Genomic DNA, 21,089 nt, shown 5'->3' with positions numbered 1-21,089 from the left:
AGTTGTGTGCATTGAAGGGGGTGAAAAGTGGGGACCCCTCACTTCCTCTCTGTGCCAGAGACCTTCAAAGGGGTGACATGCAGGCATGAACCTTAATCCTGCCCAAGGCGGACGACCTATACCCAGAAGCCCCGGTCGCGGCTCCCCTGCCAACACCAACACAGCCTCTGGGGAAAGCGCAAGGTGGTGATGGCTGCGTCCTAAAGAGCAGCCACGGGGTGAGGGAGGAGCCTCTTTCACAGGCTTGTTGCCCAGGGTCAAGTGGAGGATGAGGTCACAAGGTGAGGGCCAAGGACAGACTTTCCTATGGTCTCCTTTGGCCCTGCAGAACTTAGCAGAGAGACCCTGCAGGGAGAACAGGGTTACACGGAATGGAGAAAGAGGTGGGAAGCTTGGAAACGCCAAGAGTGATTAGCTGATGAAGAACCAAGACAAGGGCGGGTGTTTGGCCAAGCAGTTAAGATACCGCTTGGGAAACCTGCGCCCCATAGAGGACTCCCGGCTTTCACACCCCAGCTCTGCTTCCCGTGCAGTGCCTGCGAATGTGCTCCCTGGAGGGCAGCAGCTGATGGCTCTGGTGGTTGAGTCCCTGCCACCCACATGGAAGACCCACACTGAACTCCCAGCTCCTTGACTTGACCTGGCACAGTCCTGCTGACTGGGGACATTAGGGAGTGAACCAACGGGTGGAATTGCTTTGTCTGTCTCTCAGCTTTTCAGATAAATAAAAGCAGTACTTTGAAAGATGAAAAGGAGAGTAGAGAGAGCCTCCAGCCCCTGGCTCCCTCCCTATGTGGTTGAAATAGCTGGGGGCCAGGGCAAGTTGAAGCTAGCAGCCTAGAACTCCATTTGGGCCTCTCACATGAACGGCAGGGGTCCAAGTACCTGGGCATTTCTGCTACTTTCCCAGTACATAAGCAGGGAACTGGATCACAAGTGGAGCAGCTGGGATCTGAACTGGCGCTCTTATGGGATGTCAGTGTTGCAGGCAGTGACTGAACCCTGTGGGCCACAGTGCTGGCCCCCAAAGCAATAGATTTTTAAAAAAATGTTAAAAAGGACCAAGAGAAACATGATGGCACGCAAACATTCGCAAGCAAGGACTGGCCCTGCTGAGAGCAGTGACAGCGTGGGAAGCCGTAAAAGCGTCTGACACTCTGCTCAGAGCCTCGACGAGGGTCAGTCTTAAGTGGGTGCTCAATCAGGGCTTTGGGACTTGAGTCAGGAAAGCACAGAATATGGAATGGGACAAACAGAAGAGGCTAGAAGACTTCATCAGAACACCAGGACGCTCAGACAGGCAGGGAGAGGTGGCATTTGTAAGACACAAATAGGCGGCATCCCAACACCTGCCACATCTGACCTCCTTGGTGCCCCTTGGGAATATGGGTCTCAAAGACAAAGGCAGATCCCAGGTGTGATGTCTGCGAGCCAATGAGGTATGCGCCCCTACCTTGATGAGGGCTTCTTTCCCCACAGGCTGCCCTCGGGGAGACGTGGGGGTGACCTCCAAGGGGGAGGCCTGCTGGGTCCCGCCGTCCGCTCCCTGGTGAGAGCCTTCCTCTTCCTCTGGGCACTGGCCTAGGGGCTGCTCAAAGCCCGCCTGCAGGAGCTGCGGCACGGGGTCTTCTTCAATGGAGATGATTCTGCGGAGCCGCCGGGCGCGCCCAGTCCCCAGCTCCCCCAGTCCTGGCTCCTCTTCCGTAAGGGGATACACGCTCAGCCCCAGAGAGCTTCTCCTCCTGGGAATGCCAAACACATCGTCCTCCTCCTCTGACTGGCTGCTGCGTGGGGAAGAAAGAAGCACGGAGGACATCACTCAGGGCAGCAACATGAGGACAGACGCCGCCGTCGGCTCCTGTGTCCAATACGCTTACCCCAAGTGCCTGCCGGTGAGGACTGCCAGGTACTAACTAAAGAAGTCACGGACATTGTCCTGGCCCCAAGGGACGTTCCACTGAGGGGGGACCAAAGCAACAGTGACACGCTCACACAAAAAGTCGTTTTTACAGATAACGAGAAGGCTGTGAAGGAGAAGCAGAAGAGTATGCACTCAGACTTGTCGAGAAAGCACCTGCTGTGCCCCCAGGGCCGGCCCGCATTAACTGTGTGTCCTTGGGTAAGAGGCTTCAACTTGTCAGGTCCCAAGACCACCCTGCCCCTGTCCTGTCTGCCCTGCTCGCTCAGAAATGAGACACGGGTGCAAGCAGACACAGCGTGAGCGTGAGCGTGAGCATGAGCAGTACGCTGCTCTGGGAAGACCCTCCTTCAGCGCACAGCCGGGGTCCACTGGCTCAGCTGCCCCCTTGCAGAGCGGACAGGCATCGGGGTCGGAAGGAAGCCAAGTCGGGCATCTCCACCCACCGCTCCTTCGCCATGTCCTCGGGAGCCAGAGTCAGCCCTGAGTAGTCTTGCAAGCCTACGTGCATCCTTGCTGCGAGATGCATCTGCGCACCAAGAGCCAGGAGCAGCGGTAGGAGGGGGAGAGGGAGGGACAGCTGCAGGGGGGACCCGTGCCCTGGGTGTGTGTTCAGAAGGTCCAGAGCGCCCAGGCCTCACAGGTCCCTCTGAGCACACAGCTCCCCGCCGGGTCTGGGTGAGCCACTAAAGCTCCAAATGGTCTTAAGGGAACAGGAGCTTTACAGGGAGGGCCTCAGGTCCCAGACGGAAACACACGTGGGTGAGAAAAGAGAGTGGGCTGGCAGTGAAGTGGAGAGGTGAAGGACCCACAGGAGAGAGAGAATGGAAGAAGGACACAGGCTGTAGGCTGGAGGGACACTCTATATTTTGCCCCCTGCTTATAATACGTCTCACTGCTAAGGACAGTAGGAAGGAAAGAGAAAATGAGTGCATCAGCATGCCAAATTTAACTGCAATTCTGAACAATAAATTAAAATACTGTGCTTGCTCACAAAAACAGTGGATTGGTTTGGATCCCTGGATATAAAATATAGCATTAGTAGCAAGTTAAGCAGCTTTCTCTTATAAAATCCCAGTTTTTAATAAAAGCTAAATGTCTTCTTTCCAACAAACTTCCTATATATTCTGTCAAGTCTATTAACTGCTTATCTGCTTCAGCCCACAATTGGCAGGGCCAGCATCGTGGTGCAGCATGTTAAGCTGCCGCTAGCGGAACTGGCATCCCATATTGGAGCGTTGGTTTGAGTCCTGGCCACTCTCTGCTTCCAATTCAGGTCCCTGCTAATGTGTCTGGGAAAGTAGCAGAAAATGGCCCATGTACTTAGGCCCCTGCCACGCACAGGGGAGGCCTAGATGGAGTTCCTGGCCCTTGGTTCAACCTGGACCAGCCCAAGCTGTTGCGTCCATTTGAGGAGTCAACCAGTGGAACCAGTGGATAGAAGATCTCCCTCTCTCTCTCCTTTTCTCCCTTTCTTCCTCCTTCCCTGTCTCCCCTGCCCCCCACATTCTGCCTGTCAATTAAATAAATAAATAAGTAAATAAATATTTTTTAGAAAAGAACACAACTAGTAGTCCTATCCATTTTCTCCCTGATTATTCACACAAGAGTGAATATTTGTGTGCACAAGTGAGCAAGTATCTGCACCCACAGCAGGTTTTTCCCCTAGGGCTTTGCGGCCAGAAGAAGAAATAGCCACTTAAGCCCTAAAATGAAGCATTTCTTGGAAACAAATGCTTTACATGGATAATTTTCCAGCACTACTGACATTCTGTAATACTTTCAACTTAGCACGACTAAGTTCGTTCTTTATTTTGTCGCCAATGCTGTATGCCAGCAGTAGAAAGTACGGCTACTTTTGCCAAAGCCTGTATTGGAATTCAAGGGCTCTAAATGTGTTGCTTACTTGATTAGGGTCTGTTTCTTCCACTCAGCTATAATCTCATGAAACAGAAATGGGTCCTCTCCGCCTGCCCTGGCACGTTCCAGCACACAGCACAGGACCTCGCACATGGTAAGTACTCAACAAACGTTTATCAAGGGAGCATTCAACAATGGACGCTAATGACAGGGCACACGCCCGGTTTGTCTTCGGAGCTTTACAGAGCTCAAAAGAATGTCTGAGACCGAATAGGTAATCAGCAAGCGCCTGCTGAGTCAATCAATCAGTAAATACGTTCTGTTCGCAGGAACCAACAGGCCAAATACTACTGTGCAGAAATTTGGCTGCCGAGTTCTATCTCATTATTCAGCTGGTTGGAGAAGGAATGCATGACGATCAGGCCCAAAGATTTTACTGATGAGCTGAATCACACTGCCATTGCGAATCTTTTGATTTCATGCTTGCAGTCCTACAAGATCAAGTTAACACATTTTTCTCCCCAAGTCTGACACTTAGGCTCCGGCTGCCTCTCCCTGCCTGGGGCCATCCATGTGGATGGAAGGCACACCGGAAGTCAGGGGCGAGGGGCTGGGGTATCTCTGAATGCGTGAGGAGTCAACCTCTTGGGTGCTCGAATTCAACCGCGTGCTGTTCAGCAGCTAGGGAACGTGTTCTCTCTGCGTTAACTGAGCACGAGTCACTGACACGATCTGCCAAGCACAGGCCACAGTCGTGTCTGTAAAACGAGTCCAACTGTTGGAGATTCCACGTGACTCTCCGAGGCCCTTCCCTAGCCAACAGTCACATTCCTGAAAAACTGCGTGCATCCCTTCTGCCCTGCAGAGGTCAGAGCGCCATCGGTCACACACCCCTCCCTCCGTCTCTCCCCTGATGGGCTCCTCCTCTGTCCTCTGCAGAGCTTCAGCACCCTTCCACACCTCTGCAGGCACACAGGTGGGTGGAGTGACCTCCGAAGACAACAACCTGCCCTAGGGGATCGCTCTGCGCAGTCCCCGTCTTGCTTGCATGTCAGGAGAGGGTAGGGCATGTCCTCCAAGGCTCAAGGGGAGTCAGTGCAGCCGGAACTCAAACTCGGGCCTCCCACCCAAGGCCAGCTCTCCAGGGTGCACCTGCACCGAGCATGGGCTCACAGCCAGCTCCCCCTGCAGGGGGGATGGGTAAGTGCAAGAACAAATGGGTGATGACTTACCTTCGGAGAGCCCCTTTGCAGTCCATGTATTTGCCTATCACAGAGCCGGATCTCTGTTTCCAGCTTGCCTTGGAAGCAGCTGTGTTTGCCTTGGCTGCCTTATCTTTCTGTAGAAACACAAAAGTCCCAGAGATCCAGGCCTGCTGATTTGCCCCAGTGTTGTAGCAGAAAAGGGCCCATGGTTCCCACCTCCTAGGTCAGGCTCTCAGAGAACCCTAAAGCAAGTCGGCAGTGACCTGGTCTCCCTGTTAGCATTCACCCACACATCCTTTTACCGTCATCCCTCACCAGAACCCCTCAACTGCCTTCCTAATAATCTAATCAAATGAACAGAGGAGAGCCTTTGTGCCACCACGGGATGCTACGCAGGGGCACTGAGAATTTGCTGGAGGGCAGAGAAGAAGAGATCAAGGCTTAATGCCTGGGAGAAATATTTATAAGCATAAAAGCTTTTGTGCATCTTAAACTCTGACTCTTCTGCGTGTCTCTAATCACTTATCTTCAAAGCCCCAGATATAAGGGAAAGAAGACCAGCCCAGAGGATCAATTAACCCAGTGCCCTGTCCAGAGCTTCCAGGCTTGTATCAGGTGTATCAGGCTGAGTGCAGAAATACTGCTCCAACATTGGTAGCAGAGAAGCGGGGTGGAGCAGGTCCTCCCAGTCCCCTTGCAATGCTCCCTAACAGACGTCATCCAGGAGATGGTGGGGTGGGGGAGTGGATCACGAGAAGAATCTCTCGTGGATCAGACAAGGGAAGGAGGCGAGGCCATGCTCCCAGGGCCCCTGCAGCTGTGGCTGTGAGGCTGCCACATGAATCTTTAATTATTACCCAGCGTCGAGGTGATCTGATCCCTTTTCTTTGATTTCCCCAGTGGCGTTCTTAATTCCACCCCCTTCCGAGGCAGACTGAGTTTGGCAGCTGAAGGGGAGCGCGGTGAAGTGATTAGGGTGACATTGGGTTGGAAGTTCTAAAATGAAGTTGGTGTTGTTTCTAAGACAATTACAACCATTGTCATCATCAAGCAAACATGTGTAGGCTGAAGTCTCACTCTCACAGCACACATGGGTAGGTGGCAGCAATGTTTGCTGCCGGTCAGCGACATCAAAGAAACGATGGCAGAACAAGATCCAACAGGGAGCTCAGTTACAAACCAAGTCGGGCCTAATTTAGGACAAACCAGCTGCCTTATGTGATCATATTTATGTGGCTGCTAAGCTAAGGGTCTGGTGCATAGTGTCCTTTTTCTAAAAGTCTTCCTCAAAAATCCTTATAATATGCGGGAGGTGACAGGATTCCTTTTCCTCAAGTGACAGCTGGGGACTTTGTCCCAGGACACACAGGGGGCCCGAGGTCTGATAATCCTTCGATTAGGAAGTTGGACCCATTTTCCTTCCCTGCAGGGCAGCCAACAGCTCTTGTCTGAAGGGGAAGATGACTGGGGGAGTGCAGGATTCTAGGTTTTGTTAAGTGTGGTCCACATGTTTAAGTGTGACCTCCACTTAAACATGAGATTTTGTGTTATTTGGGACAAGTATATGGTCATGGTACTCATGTATAGATGATAAAATCAGCTATGTAAGTAGTGGGAGATTCACATCTTTAATTTGTTCCATGAGAGTATAGAAACGCAGAATTTCCATCGATAGAAAAAAAATGTAATGAAGAGAAGAAACCTGAATATGTTGATGTAAAAGTGATAAGGGCATTTCAACTGTGCCGTCTCATGGGTAGAACTATCATTTATGCATCCAAGAAACACTTCAGTCCTGTGGGGCAGAGAGAAATGTGCACTACTTCCTGGAAAAGTAACTGTCCCAGTAGGCTATTCTGCATCTTGATCATCTCGGGCTATTGTCCTGCCCACACAGAAAGTATCAAATGTATCCCGATTGTCAGCGCATTCTTGGGCCAGTCCCAGCACAGACCTGGCTGCCCCTGGGCCCCAGTCCTTGTCTCCCACTACTTCTGCCCCCTAGCAAATACCAGCCAATTACCTGGAAACGTATGTCCCGTTCATCTCGCAGGTGCTTATTTCTTTCCCTGTGAACAGTAAAGGGGAATCTATTCAGACACGGTGGACAGATCCAAGAGCAGCCAACCTGCCAGTCAGACGGGTACAAGGGAAGGTAGAGGGTGGAAGGCTAGCAGGTGTGTGGAATCTCCATCCTTGTGGGTGTGGCTTACACTGGATGATAGTTTGTGTGCCAGTCAACGGCAGGGGGATAGACAAAATGGCTTTGTGATCCATAGCTCTTCAGGATCACTTCCTCATTGGTTCATTCCTGTAGTGACAATTGCCTGCTTCCCTAACAGCTCCATGGAATGAAAGAGCATCTGTCTCACAGGGAAGGGATGCTCAGGAAAGCCAGGTCCACTCCTGCTGGACCAAGGACCAGGCAAGGGACTACGGGAACCACAGAAGAAGGCGGCAGAACCTCCCCAGGAAGAGGGATGGACTGAGTGGGACGTGGGTGTGGGTGTGAATGGACAGCACAGTGCGGTCCCCAGCGCACGGTGGGGACCAGGAGGCTGAGGGTGCCCTCGCGGCCGCCATGCTTTCCCAGTGTGTAGGCAGGGAAGACCCTCTCTCAGATTGGGCCCCTCCAACCTGAGGCTCAGGGCCGTGTTCCCAGAGCACACCCGGGGCCACGCACCTTAGGAAATCCAGCTGCTTCAGGAGCCCGGACTTCTCCCGCTGCAGACTCTCGGTCACGCGGTACACTTCCCTGTGGGGGAGGCAAACAGCACGGTGAGGGTGAGTGGCTCTGGGGGTCGGGGGAGAAGAAGGAGAGCCACAGGGTGCGAGGTGCTGAGCTGCACGTGGGTGGCTGGGACCGCTTCCACGGAAAACCAGCAGGACAGGCCTACACTGCGGATGGAGTGGGTCAGAGGAAGATGGCTTTCGCCGGAGCACACCTGCTGTGTGCAGGTGCATCCAGACAGTTATCTCAGTCAGCCCAGGAGCCTACTGGGAAGGTGCAGTTGTCCCCACTGAACAGAGGCTGACAGTCAGACGCTCACGAACTGTGCTCGGGTCACACAGACCATCCACACGGAGCCAGGTTCCTCACCTGGGCCTCCTACCCACCCCAAACCTGTTCATTCCACAACCCCCCCAACCCCGCCCCGCCCCACAGATGCTTCTGGATGACCAGGGGTCTGCCTTCCCGGGCTCCAAGTGACCAGGGATCAGTCAATGTTCTGTTGGAGAGTGGGAGGGTTTGTGTTTCCCCTTCACATCCACGCTGGCTTGGTCTGTTCAATTCTCCCAGACCCCCAACATGGTTTAAACAGTTTGGCTTCCAGATTCCTGGAGATGTTTCAACTTAACCCAATTATGGTGTCTAGGAGACCGGCCTAGTGGGGCCCTGGGGTCACTGAGTATGTGACCCCCAAGGTCAGTCCCCATGAGACGGGAGTTATAAACGCCTGAGTTTGTGCCGAGCCTCTCTCTGCTTCCTGGCTCACCACGTGGCTCGTCCTCCACTCCCACTCTGCCACTGCCATCCGCCACCCTCAGCAGATGCCAAACCAATGGCACAGCCCAATCTTGGGCTCGAACCTCCAACACTGTGGGCTAAATGATCCCCTTTTCTTCATAAGTAGCTTGTCACAGGGATTTTTTATTTATTTATTTATTTATTTATTTTTGACAGACAGAGTGGACAGTGAGAGAGAGAGACAGAGAGAAAGGTCTTCCTTTGCCGTTGGTTCACCCTCCAATGGCCGCCGCGGCTGGCGCGCTGCGGCTGGCGCACCGCGCTGATCCGAAGGCAGGAGCCAGGAGCCAGGTACTTATCCTGGTCTCCCATGGGGTGCAGGGCCCAGGCACCTGGGCCATCCTCCACTGCACTCCCTGGCCACAGCAGAGAGCTGGCCTGGAAGAGGGGCAACCGGGACAGAATCCGGCGCCCCAACCGGGACTAGAACCCGGTGTGCTGGCGCCGCTAGGCGGAGGATTAGCCTAATGAGCCGCGGCGCCGGCCTTGTCACAGGGATTTTGTCACAGTAACAAAATCTGATGAACCCACTCCCAGGGTTCCCACCAGTTCCTAGACAGCTGCCATGTCCACCGCTGGACGGTCACTTCTTTGACCAGAGTTCTAATTTCTGCCTGGAAGGGGGAGGTGGAGGAGCCAACTGTAATCAGCGATTTACATCACAGTGGAAGGTGTTGGTCACAGCAGGAGTTCGAGGAGGGCACGGGAGAAGGTGAGAGGCTGTTGCACAGGGTGACTGGAGGGTAACCTAGACCAGGAGGCAGGGGCTGAGTCCTGGACACTCGGCGCAGCAGCTGGCGTGGAGGCCTGGTCCACGGACAGCAGCAGCAAGAAGGCAAGGAGAGAGGCCGTCAGGGCGGGGGAGGGGGAGGGGGAGGGGAGGAGGGAGAGAGGGAGGGGGACGGAGGGTCAGGGAGTTCTTCAGCACCGAGCAAGGAAGACAGGGAAAGACGACAAAACTCCACGCAGAGTCGGCAGCCACAGGGAAACTTGCTTCATTCCAAGACTCTGCCTCCGTCTTTCCCTCGGTTTGCGGCGCCACGGTTTAGAAATTTCGATCTTTTCAACAAATGGTTCCACATTTCCAAACCTCAGCACACCTTTTAGGGTAAGGAGCCTCTGAAAGCCTGAATGACACACGGCTGCCCGCATGCTGTCAGGGCTGCCCGACATGTGCACAAGGACAGCCCCTGCTCTGCCCACCCCCAGCCACGCGGCTCCTGAGCACAGCGTCCACGTCCACGGGCGCCTCCGCCGAGCTCCTAAACACTCAGATTCCTTAACAGCTGTCTGCATTTCTCTTCTTTGGTCCTCTTCATAGAATAATTATGAAGTCACTTTACGACAATAACAGACTGAATCCAATTCCAGCTTCACCTTAGACAATCCTAATTAAGCAACAAAATTTCTCCAGCTCCTGCAGAGCTGCGAATTCCCGACATTTTATTACCAATTATATTTAATTTCAACTTTGCGGGAAAACAATGTATTTCCCATTATCCAAACTGGGTCCTCAACCCCCATGTATGAGGTTGTTCTGATTAGCAGCGGGGTGGGGGGGGGGGCTGAAGAGGTGGAGGGGGTGGGCAGAGCTGCCTGTTCTCATGCTGTGTGCTGGGAGCTGAAGGCTGCTCCCTCCTGGCCATCTCATGCTCCTGCCCCAGCCCCGGGCCTGCTTCTCTAAGCAGCAGGGAGCAGCCAGCTTTTCCCCTGATAAGGAAAATCCTTCACTGGCAATCCCAGGTCTGGGTTCTCACAGTGCTAGACTGAGTGGCCAAATCTGACACAGCAAGGCATTCCACACCTCTGGCCCTGTCCACTCTGCACCTGTTGACTACTAGAAAGATACAAACACATACGTGCACATACGTGTTCCATAGGTGCAAATACATGTATATCTATTTGGATTTTTGGACACGAGGGTACTGCAAAATGTTCATGGAAATGGAATGAAGAGGTTTATTTTGGTGCAAAAAACTAAATCCATGCCTAATTTTGTCATATACACATTTTCCATGAATTTTTTGAAAACCCCTCATATGTACGGATTTCAAATTAAACTTATCTCTTAAAAAGGTGGATTTATTTGATAGGCAGAATGATAGAGAGAGACGAAGAGATAGAGAAAAAGATCTTCCAGCCTCTGGTTTGCTTCCCAAATGGTTACAACACTCAGGGCTGGGCCAGACTGAAGCCAGGAGCCAAGAACTCCATCTGGGTCTCCCACCTTGGTAGCAGGAGTCCAGGCACTTGGGCCATCTTCTACTGTCTCCCCAGGCACATTAGCAGGGAGCTGGACTGGCAGCAGAGGAGCTGGGACTTGAACCGGTGCTCAAATGGGATGCCGGCGTCGCAGGCCGCAGCTTAGCCCTCTGAGCCAGCAGCTGGCCCCAAACCTTATTTTCTAATTCCATTTTCGGGCCAGCACTGTGGCTCACTTGGTTAATCCTCTGCCTTGCGGTGCTGGCATCCCATATGGGTGCCGGTTCTAGTCCCGGTTGCTCCTCTCCCAGTCCAGCTCTCTGCTGTGGCCCGGGAGGGCAGTGGAGGATGGCCCAAGTGCTTGGGCCCCTGCACTCGCATGGGAGACCAGGAAGAAGCACCTGGCTCCTGGCTTCAGATTCATGCAGCGCCGGCCATAGCGGTCATTGGAGGGTGAACCAACGGAAGGAAGACCTTTCTCTCTGTCTCTCTCTCTCACTGTCTATAATTCTACCTGTCAAATAAATAAAATAAAATAAAATAAATTCAATTTTCCATGAACTTTTGGAAGAACCCTCGTGTATGTACAGAATATATGTCTTCCTCGTGCTCACAAAGGCCTTTCTGAAGACACAGGACATTGCGTATCAGATGGAGTGGCCACTGAGATCCTTCTGCACTTAGTGGGTTGACGGAAACCGAGAGACGGAGAAGCTGCTGGTTTTAAAGCTGTTGCCTGTGGGAGGTTTATGATTCAAGAGCCGCCAAGGAACTGCTGTGGGCTTTGTCTTTAGGAGAGGGATGAGGCATGGAACACTCTAGAAAATAAGACTGGCAAGAGAAATCTCAGGACAAGTGAGGAGAGCATGCTTGCTGTGCTGCTACTGTGTAGGGAAAATTGAGCGGTGTGCATGCACACGTGTGCTTGTGTGTACACAGCACACTCTGGAAGGAGCCCCAGAAGCAGTGACCGCTGCCCTCCGGGTGTCTGGGACCCCGGGGCGTGGCGGGGCTGCAGACCCCTTTTGCGCTGTTTGAATGCTGTGCCTCCCCATAAGCTACCTACTCAAAACAAAAGTGAGAGAAGAAAGAACCAGAGGAGTATTGCTTTTCATCTGACCTTCCTCTGTATATCAGCACCGGCCCTGAGGGCTTTATCTGGCTTTAAAATCTGGTTTTCCTATCTTCAGGGAATAAGAAAATTAATTTTGCCTGTCCAGAATTCTTGCTGATAAACAACTAAGTCTGTTTACCTCCAAACTCCACACTCTCCCCTCCCAGCTCCTCGGGGCGGCAGCAGGCAGCAAGCATGGGAATAGCCAGAGAATGAGCGGCCCTGTTTGCTGCACTAACCAGCTGTGAGGCTGAGGCTGGTCTGCACACCTCTCCGAGCCTCGGAGTCTCCACGACACAACAAAGGGCACGGAGGTGAGCCTGAGGGTCACCTCGGCGGTGCTAGTCTGTGGTCTCATTCGTTTTTTTGCTTTTTTAGATTTATTTATTTATTTGAAAGGCATTTTAGAGAGAGGGGGAGACAGAGATCTTCCGTACACTGGTTCACTCCCCAAATGGCCACAACAGCCAGGGCTGGGCCAGGCTGAAGCCAGGAGCCAGATTTTTTTTTTTCCAGGTCTCCTACATGGGTGCAGGGGCCCAAGCACTTGGGTCATCTTCCTCTGCTTTCCCAGGTGCATTAGCAGGGAGCTGGATCAGAAGTGGAGCAGCCGGGGCTTGAACTGGCGCCCACATGGGATGCCGGCACTGCAGGCTGTAGCTTAAGCAGCTGGCCACAGCGCCGGCCCCATGTGGTCCCATTCTGCAGGGAAGGGGCTCAGGCTCTCGGGACACTGCTCTCCTGGGCCTCAGCATGGTTCCCAGCTGCACAGCCTTCTCTACAAACACTGCGAAGGTTCTGGAGTCCTATTTCTCTCTCCCCTCCCCCTCCTCTCCAGGTCTAGCCCTGCAGAGACTGTGCGTCTGGCTTGCGTAGTGAAGACAAGCCTGGAAAAGGCTCAGCGTCCTCCGGCTCCAGCACCGGCTGTTGATAGCCCTCTGCTGCCCGAATGCTTGCGCATTCGGATGGTTGCTGCTTTTAGAACCTGACTGCATTTTAAGAGCCTGAATCCTTAATTCTGTTTGTAGAGTTAAACGCCTGTGCCTGGCGGACTGCTCTTAATGAGGAGGAACAGATAGGGCTTGTTGACAGTGAAATACACTGTCCTTCCTCACCTGCTCATCCCAGAAGGAGAACAGCGGGGCTTGGGTTTAAGTCAGCTACTGGGAGTCTTTTTTTTTTTTTTAATTATTATTTCTATTACTTGAAAGGCAGAGATAGAGATAGAGATAGAAAGAGAGAGAGAGAGAGAGAGAGAGAGAGAGAGAGAGAGAGAGAATCTTCCCTCTGCAGTTTCATTCCCCAAATGCCTGCAATAGCTGAGGCCAGGCCAAGCCAAAGCCAGGATTCAGGAACTCCATCTGGGTCTCCCATGTGTGCGACAGGGACCCAAGTACTTGCTGTCTCCCAGGTGCATGCTAGAAGGAAGTGGGTTGGAAGTGGAGAAGCTAGGACTAGAACCAGGCACTCCCATGTGGGATGTGGGTATCTCAAGCAGCAAATTAACCTCTGCATCACACATCTACCCCAATATACTCTTTTTAAAGATACTGAGAAGTTTTCTCTTTTAAAAAAAGATTTATTTATCTATTTATTTGAAAGAGCAACAGAGAGAGAGAGAGAGAGAGAGAGAGAGAACCATTTGCTGGTTCACTTCCTACAACAACTGGGTTTGGGCCAGGCGGAAGCCATGGGTAAGAACTCAATCCAGGACTCCCATGTGAGTTGCAGGGACGCAGGTGCTTCAGCCATTGTGAGATGCCCCCCAGGGTGTGCATTAGCAGGAAACTGGAATGGAAGCAGAGGCAGGACTCCAACCCAGGCGCTCTGATATGGGATGTGGAGGTCCCAAGTGGCAGCTTACCAGCTGCGCCACAATGACCACCCTACTCCTCTTTTAATTAACTGGAGACATCTTACAAAAAAGAAATTCCCAGTTCAAACACAGTTCCTCCCTCTAACCCAGGTAATCGGTACCAAATGACCCACCATGCCACTCATGAGCCCAACTAGCATGGACCAGAATCCTGCCAGTAGCCACACAGAGTGAGGACTTTGGCTTCTGAGCAGGCAGAATGAGCCTACGTTAAACATCAAGCGCTGCTAGGTAACGCTGCCCTTCTCCCTGAAACAGACTTCTCGTACCACCTGGCATCGTTAGGGCCCAGACACAATTCCCTTTTGCAGGATGAATGAAGAATGTATGAATGAAAGAGTGAGAGGATGATGGCCAGTCCTACTCCTGTGTAAACACGAGGGGTGGGACAGCATTGTGGCTCAGTGTGTTAAGCCGCTGCTTGCAATGCCAGCATCCCATATCAAAGTGCCTGGGTTTGAGTCCTGGCTGCTCCTCTTCAGATCCGGCTTCTTGCTAATGAGCCTGGAAAGGTAGCAGAAGATGGCCCAAGTACTTGGGTCTCTGCCATCCACATGGGAGACCCCGACGGAGTTCCTGGCTCCTGGCCTCGGCCTGGCCCAGCCCTGGCTATTGTGGCCATTTGGGGAGTGAACCATGCGATGGAAGATCTCTCTCTCTCTCTCTCTCTGTCTCTCTCTTTGTAACTCTGCCTTCCAAATAAATAGATACATCTTTAAAATAAATAAATAAATGTGAGGGGACTTTTTAAAATTCACAGGAAATTTGCATGATCTTTTAATTCCACTTTCCACAAGCGTCTTGAAGCCCCTGGTGTTTTCTGGCTGGCCTATTATTTCTTGGGGGGCGTCAGCAAGACGTGTCTAGCACTTAGCATCTTGGAACAGTTCCTTAAGAGCCTCGGAGCCTCAGCGTCCTCACTTTTAATTAGAGTTGGTAATAGAACCGGCCACAGCAGGATGCTCTAAAGGTCACAACGAGTCGACGTGCGCCGAATGCTCAACACAGGCCCTAGCCTGCAACAGCTTTCAGTAAATGTTTGTCAAATGAATAAGTCACTGAACACACGGATAAATGAACGAGCAAACAGCCGTGGGCCTCAGAGGGCATTTGTCCTCCCAACCTAACACTTCCACTGAAAGACGAGCGGCTGAATGTGCAGAGATTCACCGTGCAGCTCAAGGTGCAGACCCGCTCCCCCTTGGTTCTTGCGCAGGTGTGCCTCAGCCTGTGCCGGCCTAACCCAACAGCGGGCCACCAGAAGCAGTTCACCGGCCAACCAGGGCCACGCTGGGCCACACGGTCTGGACAGAAGTGCACAGGTCAAACTATCTGTTGACCTGAGGGGACTTCCGGCTGCAGTGTGGTCCCTAAGCTGTGACGGTCGTCGGAGGTGTGTGCGCTCAGTCAGCGTGGTGGTTCACTGACCGCCTCGGTTTCCTGATGGACTAACTCTCCGAGAGCAGGGGTGTCGATCCCAGGCAATGCTTGGCACAGCCTGCTCTGCGCAATAGCCTCAATATCCTAGGAGGGGTCAGAAGAGGACTCGGAGCGATGGGCCCAAGTCCCCCGTCTCATAGGGAGGGGACAGTCTCAGGGAGTGGGGACGCGGCACCCAGAGCGGAGGCGGAGCTCTGGGACAGCAGAGGAGGGTGCCCGGCCACACTCACATCTCCTTCTCCTGCTGGAGCTGCCAGGCCTCCCGCTGGAGGCCCTCCAGCTGCTGCTGCGCGTCCGCCAACTCCCGCGAGGTCCGCTCCAGCTCGCGGGCCAGCTCCTGGTTGCTGAGTTTCAGCTTGGTGTTCTCAGCCGTGGTCTCGTGCTTGTCATTGTGCAGGGCCGCGCACTGGCCTTCCAGCTGGAAAGGAACGGGAGCAGAGGGGCGTGAAGAGCCCCACCTCTTGCCCCTTTCCCTCCTTGGGGGCCAGGGGCCGGTCCACTCCCCTCCACGGTCTTCAGGCCTCGTCTGCTCCTTCCTTCACACATACTTGCTCCTGGAGGCTGGGCGCTTTCTGAGCACAGCTCCTCTCTCCTCTGCCTCCACGCTGGACTGCTGGGTGGCCCAGGTGGAACTGGCCCATTCCTAAGCCCACCAGCCAAGGAGACTCCACACTCCAGCTATATCCCTCGTCCCAAAGCCAGAGGAGTCTTAAGATCCAACCTAAATCCTCCTTGTTGTCATTCAAGTCCATCTTTCTTTCCCTTGGGCCTTGAGGGAGACAGAAAAGAGCTAAGTGATGTTCTTTGTAAAATTTCCCTCCAGGGCTGGTGTTGTTAGGCAGTGGGCTAAGCCGCTGCCTGCAACACCCCTATCCCACATCGGAACGGTAGTTCGAGTCCTGGCTGCTCCGCTTCTCATCCAGTACCCTGCTAATGGCCTAGGAAAGCAATGGACAATGGCCCAAGTGCCTGGGCCCCTGCCACCCCATGTGGGAGACCTGGATGGAACTCCAGGTTCCTGGCTTTGGCCTGGACCAGCCCTAGCTATTTGGGGAGTAAGCCAACAGATGAAGAAAATCAATCTATTTCTCTCTCTCCTCCCATTCAAATAAACAAATATTAAAAAAAAAAAAAATTTTGAACTGCTCTTTCTTCTCTCAGCTAAATATACCCAATTCTTTTCTCTTATTTAAAGATCTTAATTGTTAGAAAGGCATAGTAGCAGAGAGGGAGGAACACACACACACACACACAGAGAGAGAGAGAGAGAGAGAGAGGGAGAGGGAGAGGGAGAGGGAGAGAGAAAGAGACTATCCTTCCATTGTTCACCCCTACATGGCCACACAATGGCCAGGAACAGGCTGGGCTGAAGCCAGGAGTCGACAATCCATCTGGGTCTCCCACATGCATGGCAGGGGATCAAGGACTTGGGCCATCCTCCGATGCTTTCCCAGTCACATTGGCAGGGAGCAGCTGGGAAGCAGAGCAGCTGGGACTTGAACCAGTGCTCATACGGGAAGCAGTATTGTGGGTGACTTCACCTGCAGGGCCACAATGCAGGCCCCACTCAGACCTTTTAATCTCGAGACACTTTTGTAGTCAGAAATCCTGGAAATTCTCAGGGACTAACTACAACAGGTCAAACAGACCCAGGTCCCTAAAGCAAGTGAAAAACCCATATTTTCCTAAGCTCTTCTGGCTTTGCCAAGCTTCCAACTCTCCCACCAGGGAAAGCCTCAAACCAGCGCAAATAAATGTATCCTAATAAATTTAGGCTAATGAATGTGGCCACTCGGGGGAGGCAGAAGAGACAATGAAGAGTTTTGTGCCATTCTCAAGAGGCTGCCATGTCATCAGGCAAGCGTGCAGTAATTAAATCGAGTGGCAATCACTCGTTCCAGGGATGGAGCTTAGCTGGTAAGAACTTAATGCATGCAGTGAGGAGGAGAAAGAGCAGGAGCAGCAAGGTGCAACCGTGCAGAGAGCCGTGGGGAGGCGGCAGGCGGTTCCTGGAGGTGAACTCACCTTGCCGCAGAAGGAACGCAGCCCGCGGCCACCGCCTGGGGAGGAGCAGCAGTGCAGGAGCCTCCAGCACTCCAGCGTGTGTCTTAACACGCGGCCCCGAATAGCCCTCTCTATTCAAACGGAAGCAATGTGTTTGGGTCCGGCCGGGGCTAGACAGAACAGGACAGGAGCCCAGGGCCACCCTAGTCTCTCTCCCCCAAGAGCCCTGACTTTGGCATGCAGGCCCTGAGCACAAGGCCTAGGTGACCAATCTTCCTGGGGCCATTAGCCAGGGGTTTGCAACTGTAGTGACGCCGGTCTACAGAGGGCAGGCTCAGGCACATCACAGAGGGGGGTCTGCTGTCTGTGTCAGCCTGCAGGGTCACAGGACACCCAGAGGACACCGATGACCCTGTCCAGCCATGCAGCCAGGTGGAGGAGACAGACTGACAGCTGGAGTACTCACGGCCAGCCTGGAGGAAAGGAGCTGGGCGGCAGCCCCTCCCCTGAGATCAGCGCCTGGACAACACCCGCATCCTTTCCTTTCCTATGGAGGATGCCAGGAATGGAGGCCTGTGTGGGTGTTCCTGTGGCCGCTGGCTGTAACTCTGACGACATCTGCGAATCCCTCATGGGGGAGACCTGGGCACCTGGCATTTCAGACCTGAAGGTTTATCTGGGGTCACTTGTGGTTTTTTTTTAAGGTTTATTTATTTATTTGAAAGTGCAAGTTACAGAGGGGGGGAGCAGAGAGAGAGATTTCTTCCATCCACTGGTTCACTCCCGAAAGAGCTGCAACGGCTGGGGCTAGGTCAGACTGAAGCCAGGAGCTCCCAGGTGGGTGCAGGGGCCCAAGCACTGGGGTCATCCTCCACTGCTTTCCCAGGCACATTAGCAGGGAGCTGGATCAGAAGTAGAGCAGCTGGGACTCAAACGGACACTTGTATGGGATGCCGGCGTGGCAGGCAGTGGCTTAACCTGCCCCACGGCAGCACCAGCCCCACCCATGATTTTAAATGCTATCTTTTGGGTAGCTACATGGTTCTTCTCTATTATCAAAAAGAAAAGTCTCTAAGCAGCAGGGAAAGTGGGCAAGGGGCAGAGAACAGGCGGGCTGAAGAGCCAGGTGCCCTGGGAGCCGACAGAACGTACCCGTTTCTGTTTCTGGATGAGTTGCTCCAGCTCCTGCTCCTTACAGAACAGCTTCCGCTCCAGCTCTTGACTGCGGGCCTGAAACCTCTCCGTGTCCTGCCAGGCCAGAAATGAGGTCAGGAGGGGCTCGGACACCACGTACCAGCCCTACAGATACCCCCACCCTGTGAGCTACCCAGCAGCAGGGCCCAACTTCCAGACTCTGAGGTCCCACCTGCAACGCTCCAGGGCTTCGGTGACTTGCCTGCCACATCACTGAGGACCCAAGTGCAAGGGTTCAAGGGGCCACTGGGCAGACTCCCAGCAAGCTGACCATGACCAGCCACTGTGCCCTGCCACCTTCCCCCACGCCAGTTAGTGGTAGAGCACTACACAGGGAGAACAGGGGCTGAGTTCGAATCTCCAGCCTCAGTCTCAGCATTCATAAATTGGGTGGTGGCAGAGGTCGGTGGGGGCCTCTTTGACCCCTTCCAAGTTAGAAATGTTGCTGCACAGTGGGCATTGTCGCTGGCTCGCTAAGCTGCCCCCACTCTGGAAACAGAGTGCTGGCTGGCGGTCCAAGCATTTCGTGTCCCCTCTGTGATGGAGTTCTCCCAGCCCTGCTCCTCCTGGTGTCTCACCTCCCCGCCCTCCAGCCCTGCGCTGGGCCTCCGCCCCAGAGATGCTGAGGCCCTGGTGATGCAGGTGCAGAGGGGCGTGGCTGTGGGATAAAGGGCGCCTGACACTCAACAGAGCCAGGTGGAAGGGCCTGCGCTGGGCACCAGGAGACCTGGGTTCTAGTCTCTGCCTCACCCAACTGTCTGGCTTCATTCTCTGGACCACCAGTCCTTTGCTCATAAAAACAAAAATAACCGTGCCACCTGCTGCATGTCACTGGAATGCAGAATGGAGGTACAGGAGGAGAGGCCACCCTCCCCTCCCTGTAACTCACGATGGAGCTGGGGGATATTGCACTGGCAGAGTCCTGGCTAGTAGGTTTGGCATGAGAGCCAGCAGCAGCTGGCGCGCGGAATACAGGCCTTTGGACAGCAGTGTTCTAAGGCTCAGTGTGTCTCCTTGGTTCATCATCTGCAGATATTACCTGGTCCCTGTGCCCATTTGCAGGCAAGCTGGTGGCCAGAGGGGCTGCAGGAAGAGCAGGTGAGTGTGCTCATTGTAACTGTTTGCAATGGCAGAAGCAGGCTCTGAGCAGACAGCTCCTGCTCCCAATGCCCAGGGAGTCTGCCTCCTGCGGTAGGCAATGGGCCTAGCAAGAATCTTACTGCACCTGCTGGGACAAAGTGTTGAGGGGCCTGTCACCCAGAAGCCGGAGGGTGCAAGTGATTAACTAGTCCTCTCCTGGTCAAACACACACGTGAATACAGAGCCAGGATCCAAACCGTGATCAGAGGGTCGGGCCTTTTCCATGGTGTCATAACCTGGAATACCACTGTTCTTAACTCTATCATCCAGAAAAAGCCCGTGTATCTAAAGGTTTAATGGCACTGTCAAAGATATCGTAACTGTTCCCATTTATGCAAAAAGCGTAAATCTAAGCACAGAGGATTAAAGGCATTGGTGTCAGGAAGGGAGAAGGAAGGAGCACAAAGGGTAGGTAAGGTATTATGGCTGGATCACTTTGAGTGATGCTAATTTGTCCTTAAATTTTTCCTCCGGCCTCTGCTGACTCCTATTCCCCATCCCACATGCCTTAGTCCACTTTTTGGTTCTGGGAGCGTGCCTCATTGTTTAGCACAGACCTTGACCTGTCGTCATAGCCAGGGCAGAGGGGCCAAAATGCCCTCAGGGAGTAAGGGGTGGCTTTCCTATTGCAGGGGTACGGAAGGCTGCTGTCCTCGGAAACTATTTTAGGGTCTGGCAATGTGCCGTGTATGCGTTCTGCCTGCCATATACTCATTTCCCTGTGCTGAAGGTCGGGGCCAGCCAGAGTATTCTCAAACCCTAAAAAGAGAACAGCGGGATCGTTGATCTGGAAATGCTGACAAGTCTCCAGCACGTTCTAGTTGGAGAGTGTATCTGGATTTTTCTGAAAAGCATCTGATTCCCTCTTGGTTTGAATGACATCTGTGATAATAAATGGAGCTGTGATGTGGATAATCCCAAGCAGCATAAAATTAAAACTCGGTTCCAGGGACAAGAGTGCCAGCTTAGGGCTGAGAGGCAGGTGGCTTTCTGCCGAGAACCCCGCAATCATCCAACAACCGAGAACAGTCTCCCGTAGCTTCTTTTTTTCTTTTCAAGTGAGCATGCTCATTAAAAAGGACCCTGCTTGGTTTGGTAAAGAACAGGATCTTAGCAGACCTCAGCTCCCTGGGCAAACAACGGATCCTGGTAAGGGGTTGAGAAAATGACAGACTAGGAAAAGGAAGTATGAGGTTTTACATTTTCTCCTGCGGAATCTGAAGGGGATGGAATTTTTTTTTTTTCTTGGCTATTAAATTTTCTAGGCATCTAAGGGGCAAGAATGGGCAACATAGATGCTTATGATTTTCCCCTTAGAGGAAACGCTGGGCATGGAATGAAAGTGGCTGGTGCGCTGGGTGGGCCTGCCATACAGGAGACCAGCCAGTGTCACACCCAATCTGCAGACTGCTTCAGCTGATAAAGCAAGCACTTCCATCCGCCCATCCATCCACATCCATCCATCCACACCTCCATCTCTCCATCTGTCAATCCCTCCCTCCCTCCTTCCATCTGTCTATCTGTCCATCCATCCATCCATCCATCCAAGCACTGGTCCATGTGTCCATCCATCCATTCATCCATCCAGGCACTGATCCATGTGTCCA

General features: G+C 53.2%; 1 protein-coding gene across 10 annotated transcripts in view; it reads right to left on the bottom strand.

Moving 5' to 3' along the window:
* CRACR2A (calcium release activated channel regulator 2A) overlaps positions 1–21,089 on the bottom strand; it is a 212,075-nt gene that overhangs the window by 29,478 nt on the left and 161,508 nt on the right. For all 10 annotated transcript variants that reach the window (XR_011378673.1, XR_007921043.2, XM_051850217.2 and 7 more), the window contains 6 exons: positions 18,301–18,396; positions 15,375–15,562; positions 7,667–7,738; positions 7,007–7,052; positions 5,011–5,117; positions 1,454–1,784 (listed from right to left, as the gene is read on the bottom strand). Coding sequence is in view for 8 of the 10 variants with exons in the window: in XM_051850217.2 (XP_051706177.2) it covers positions 1,454–1,784; positions 5,011–5,117; positions 7,007–7,052; positions 7,667–7,738; positions 15,375–15,562; positions 18,301–18,396 (840 nt within the window). In the remaining 2 variants the exon portion in view is untranslated. The remainder of the gene's footprint in view (positions 1–1,453; positions 1,785–5,010; positions 5,118–7,006; positions 7,053–7,666; positions 7,739–15,374; positions 15,563–18,300; positions 18,397–21,089) is intronic.

Source organism: Oryctolagus cuniculus, chromosome 9, assembly GCF_964237555.1.
Source record: "Oryctolagus cuniculus chromosome 9, mOryCun1.1, whole genome shotgun sequence".
Lineage (NCBI taxonomy): Eukaryota > Metazoa > Chordata > Mammalia > Lagomorpha > Leporidae > Oryctolagus > Oryctolagus cuniculus.
This window is presented reverse-complemented; position numbering and strand designations above follow the sequence as displayed.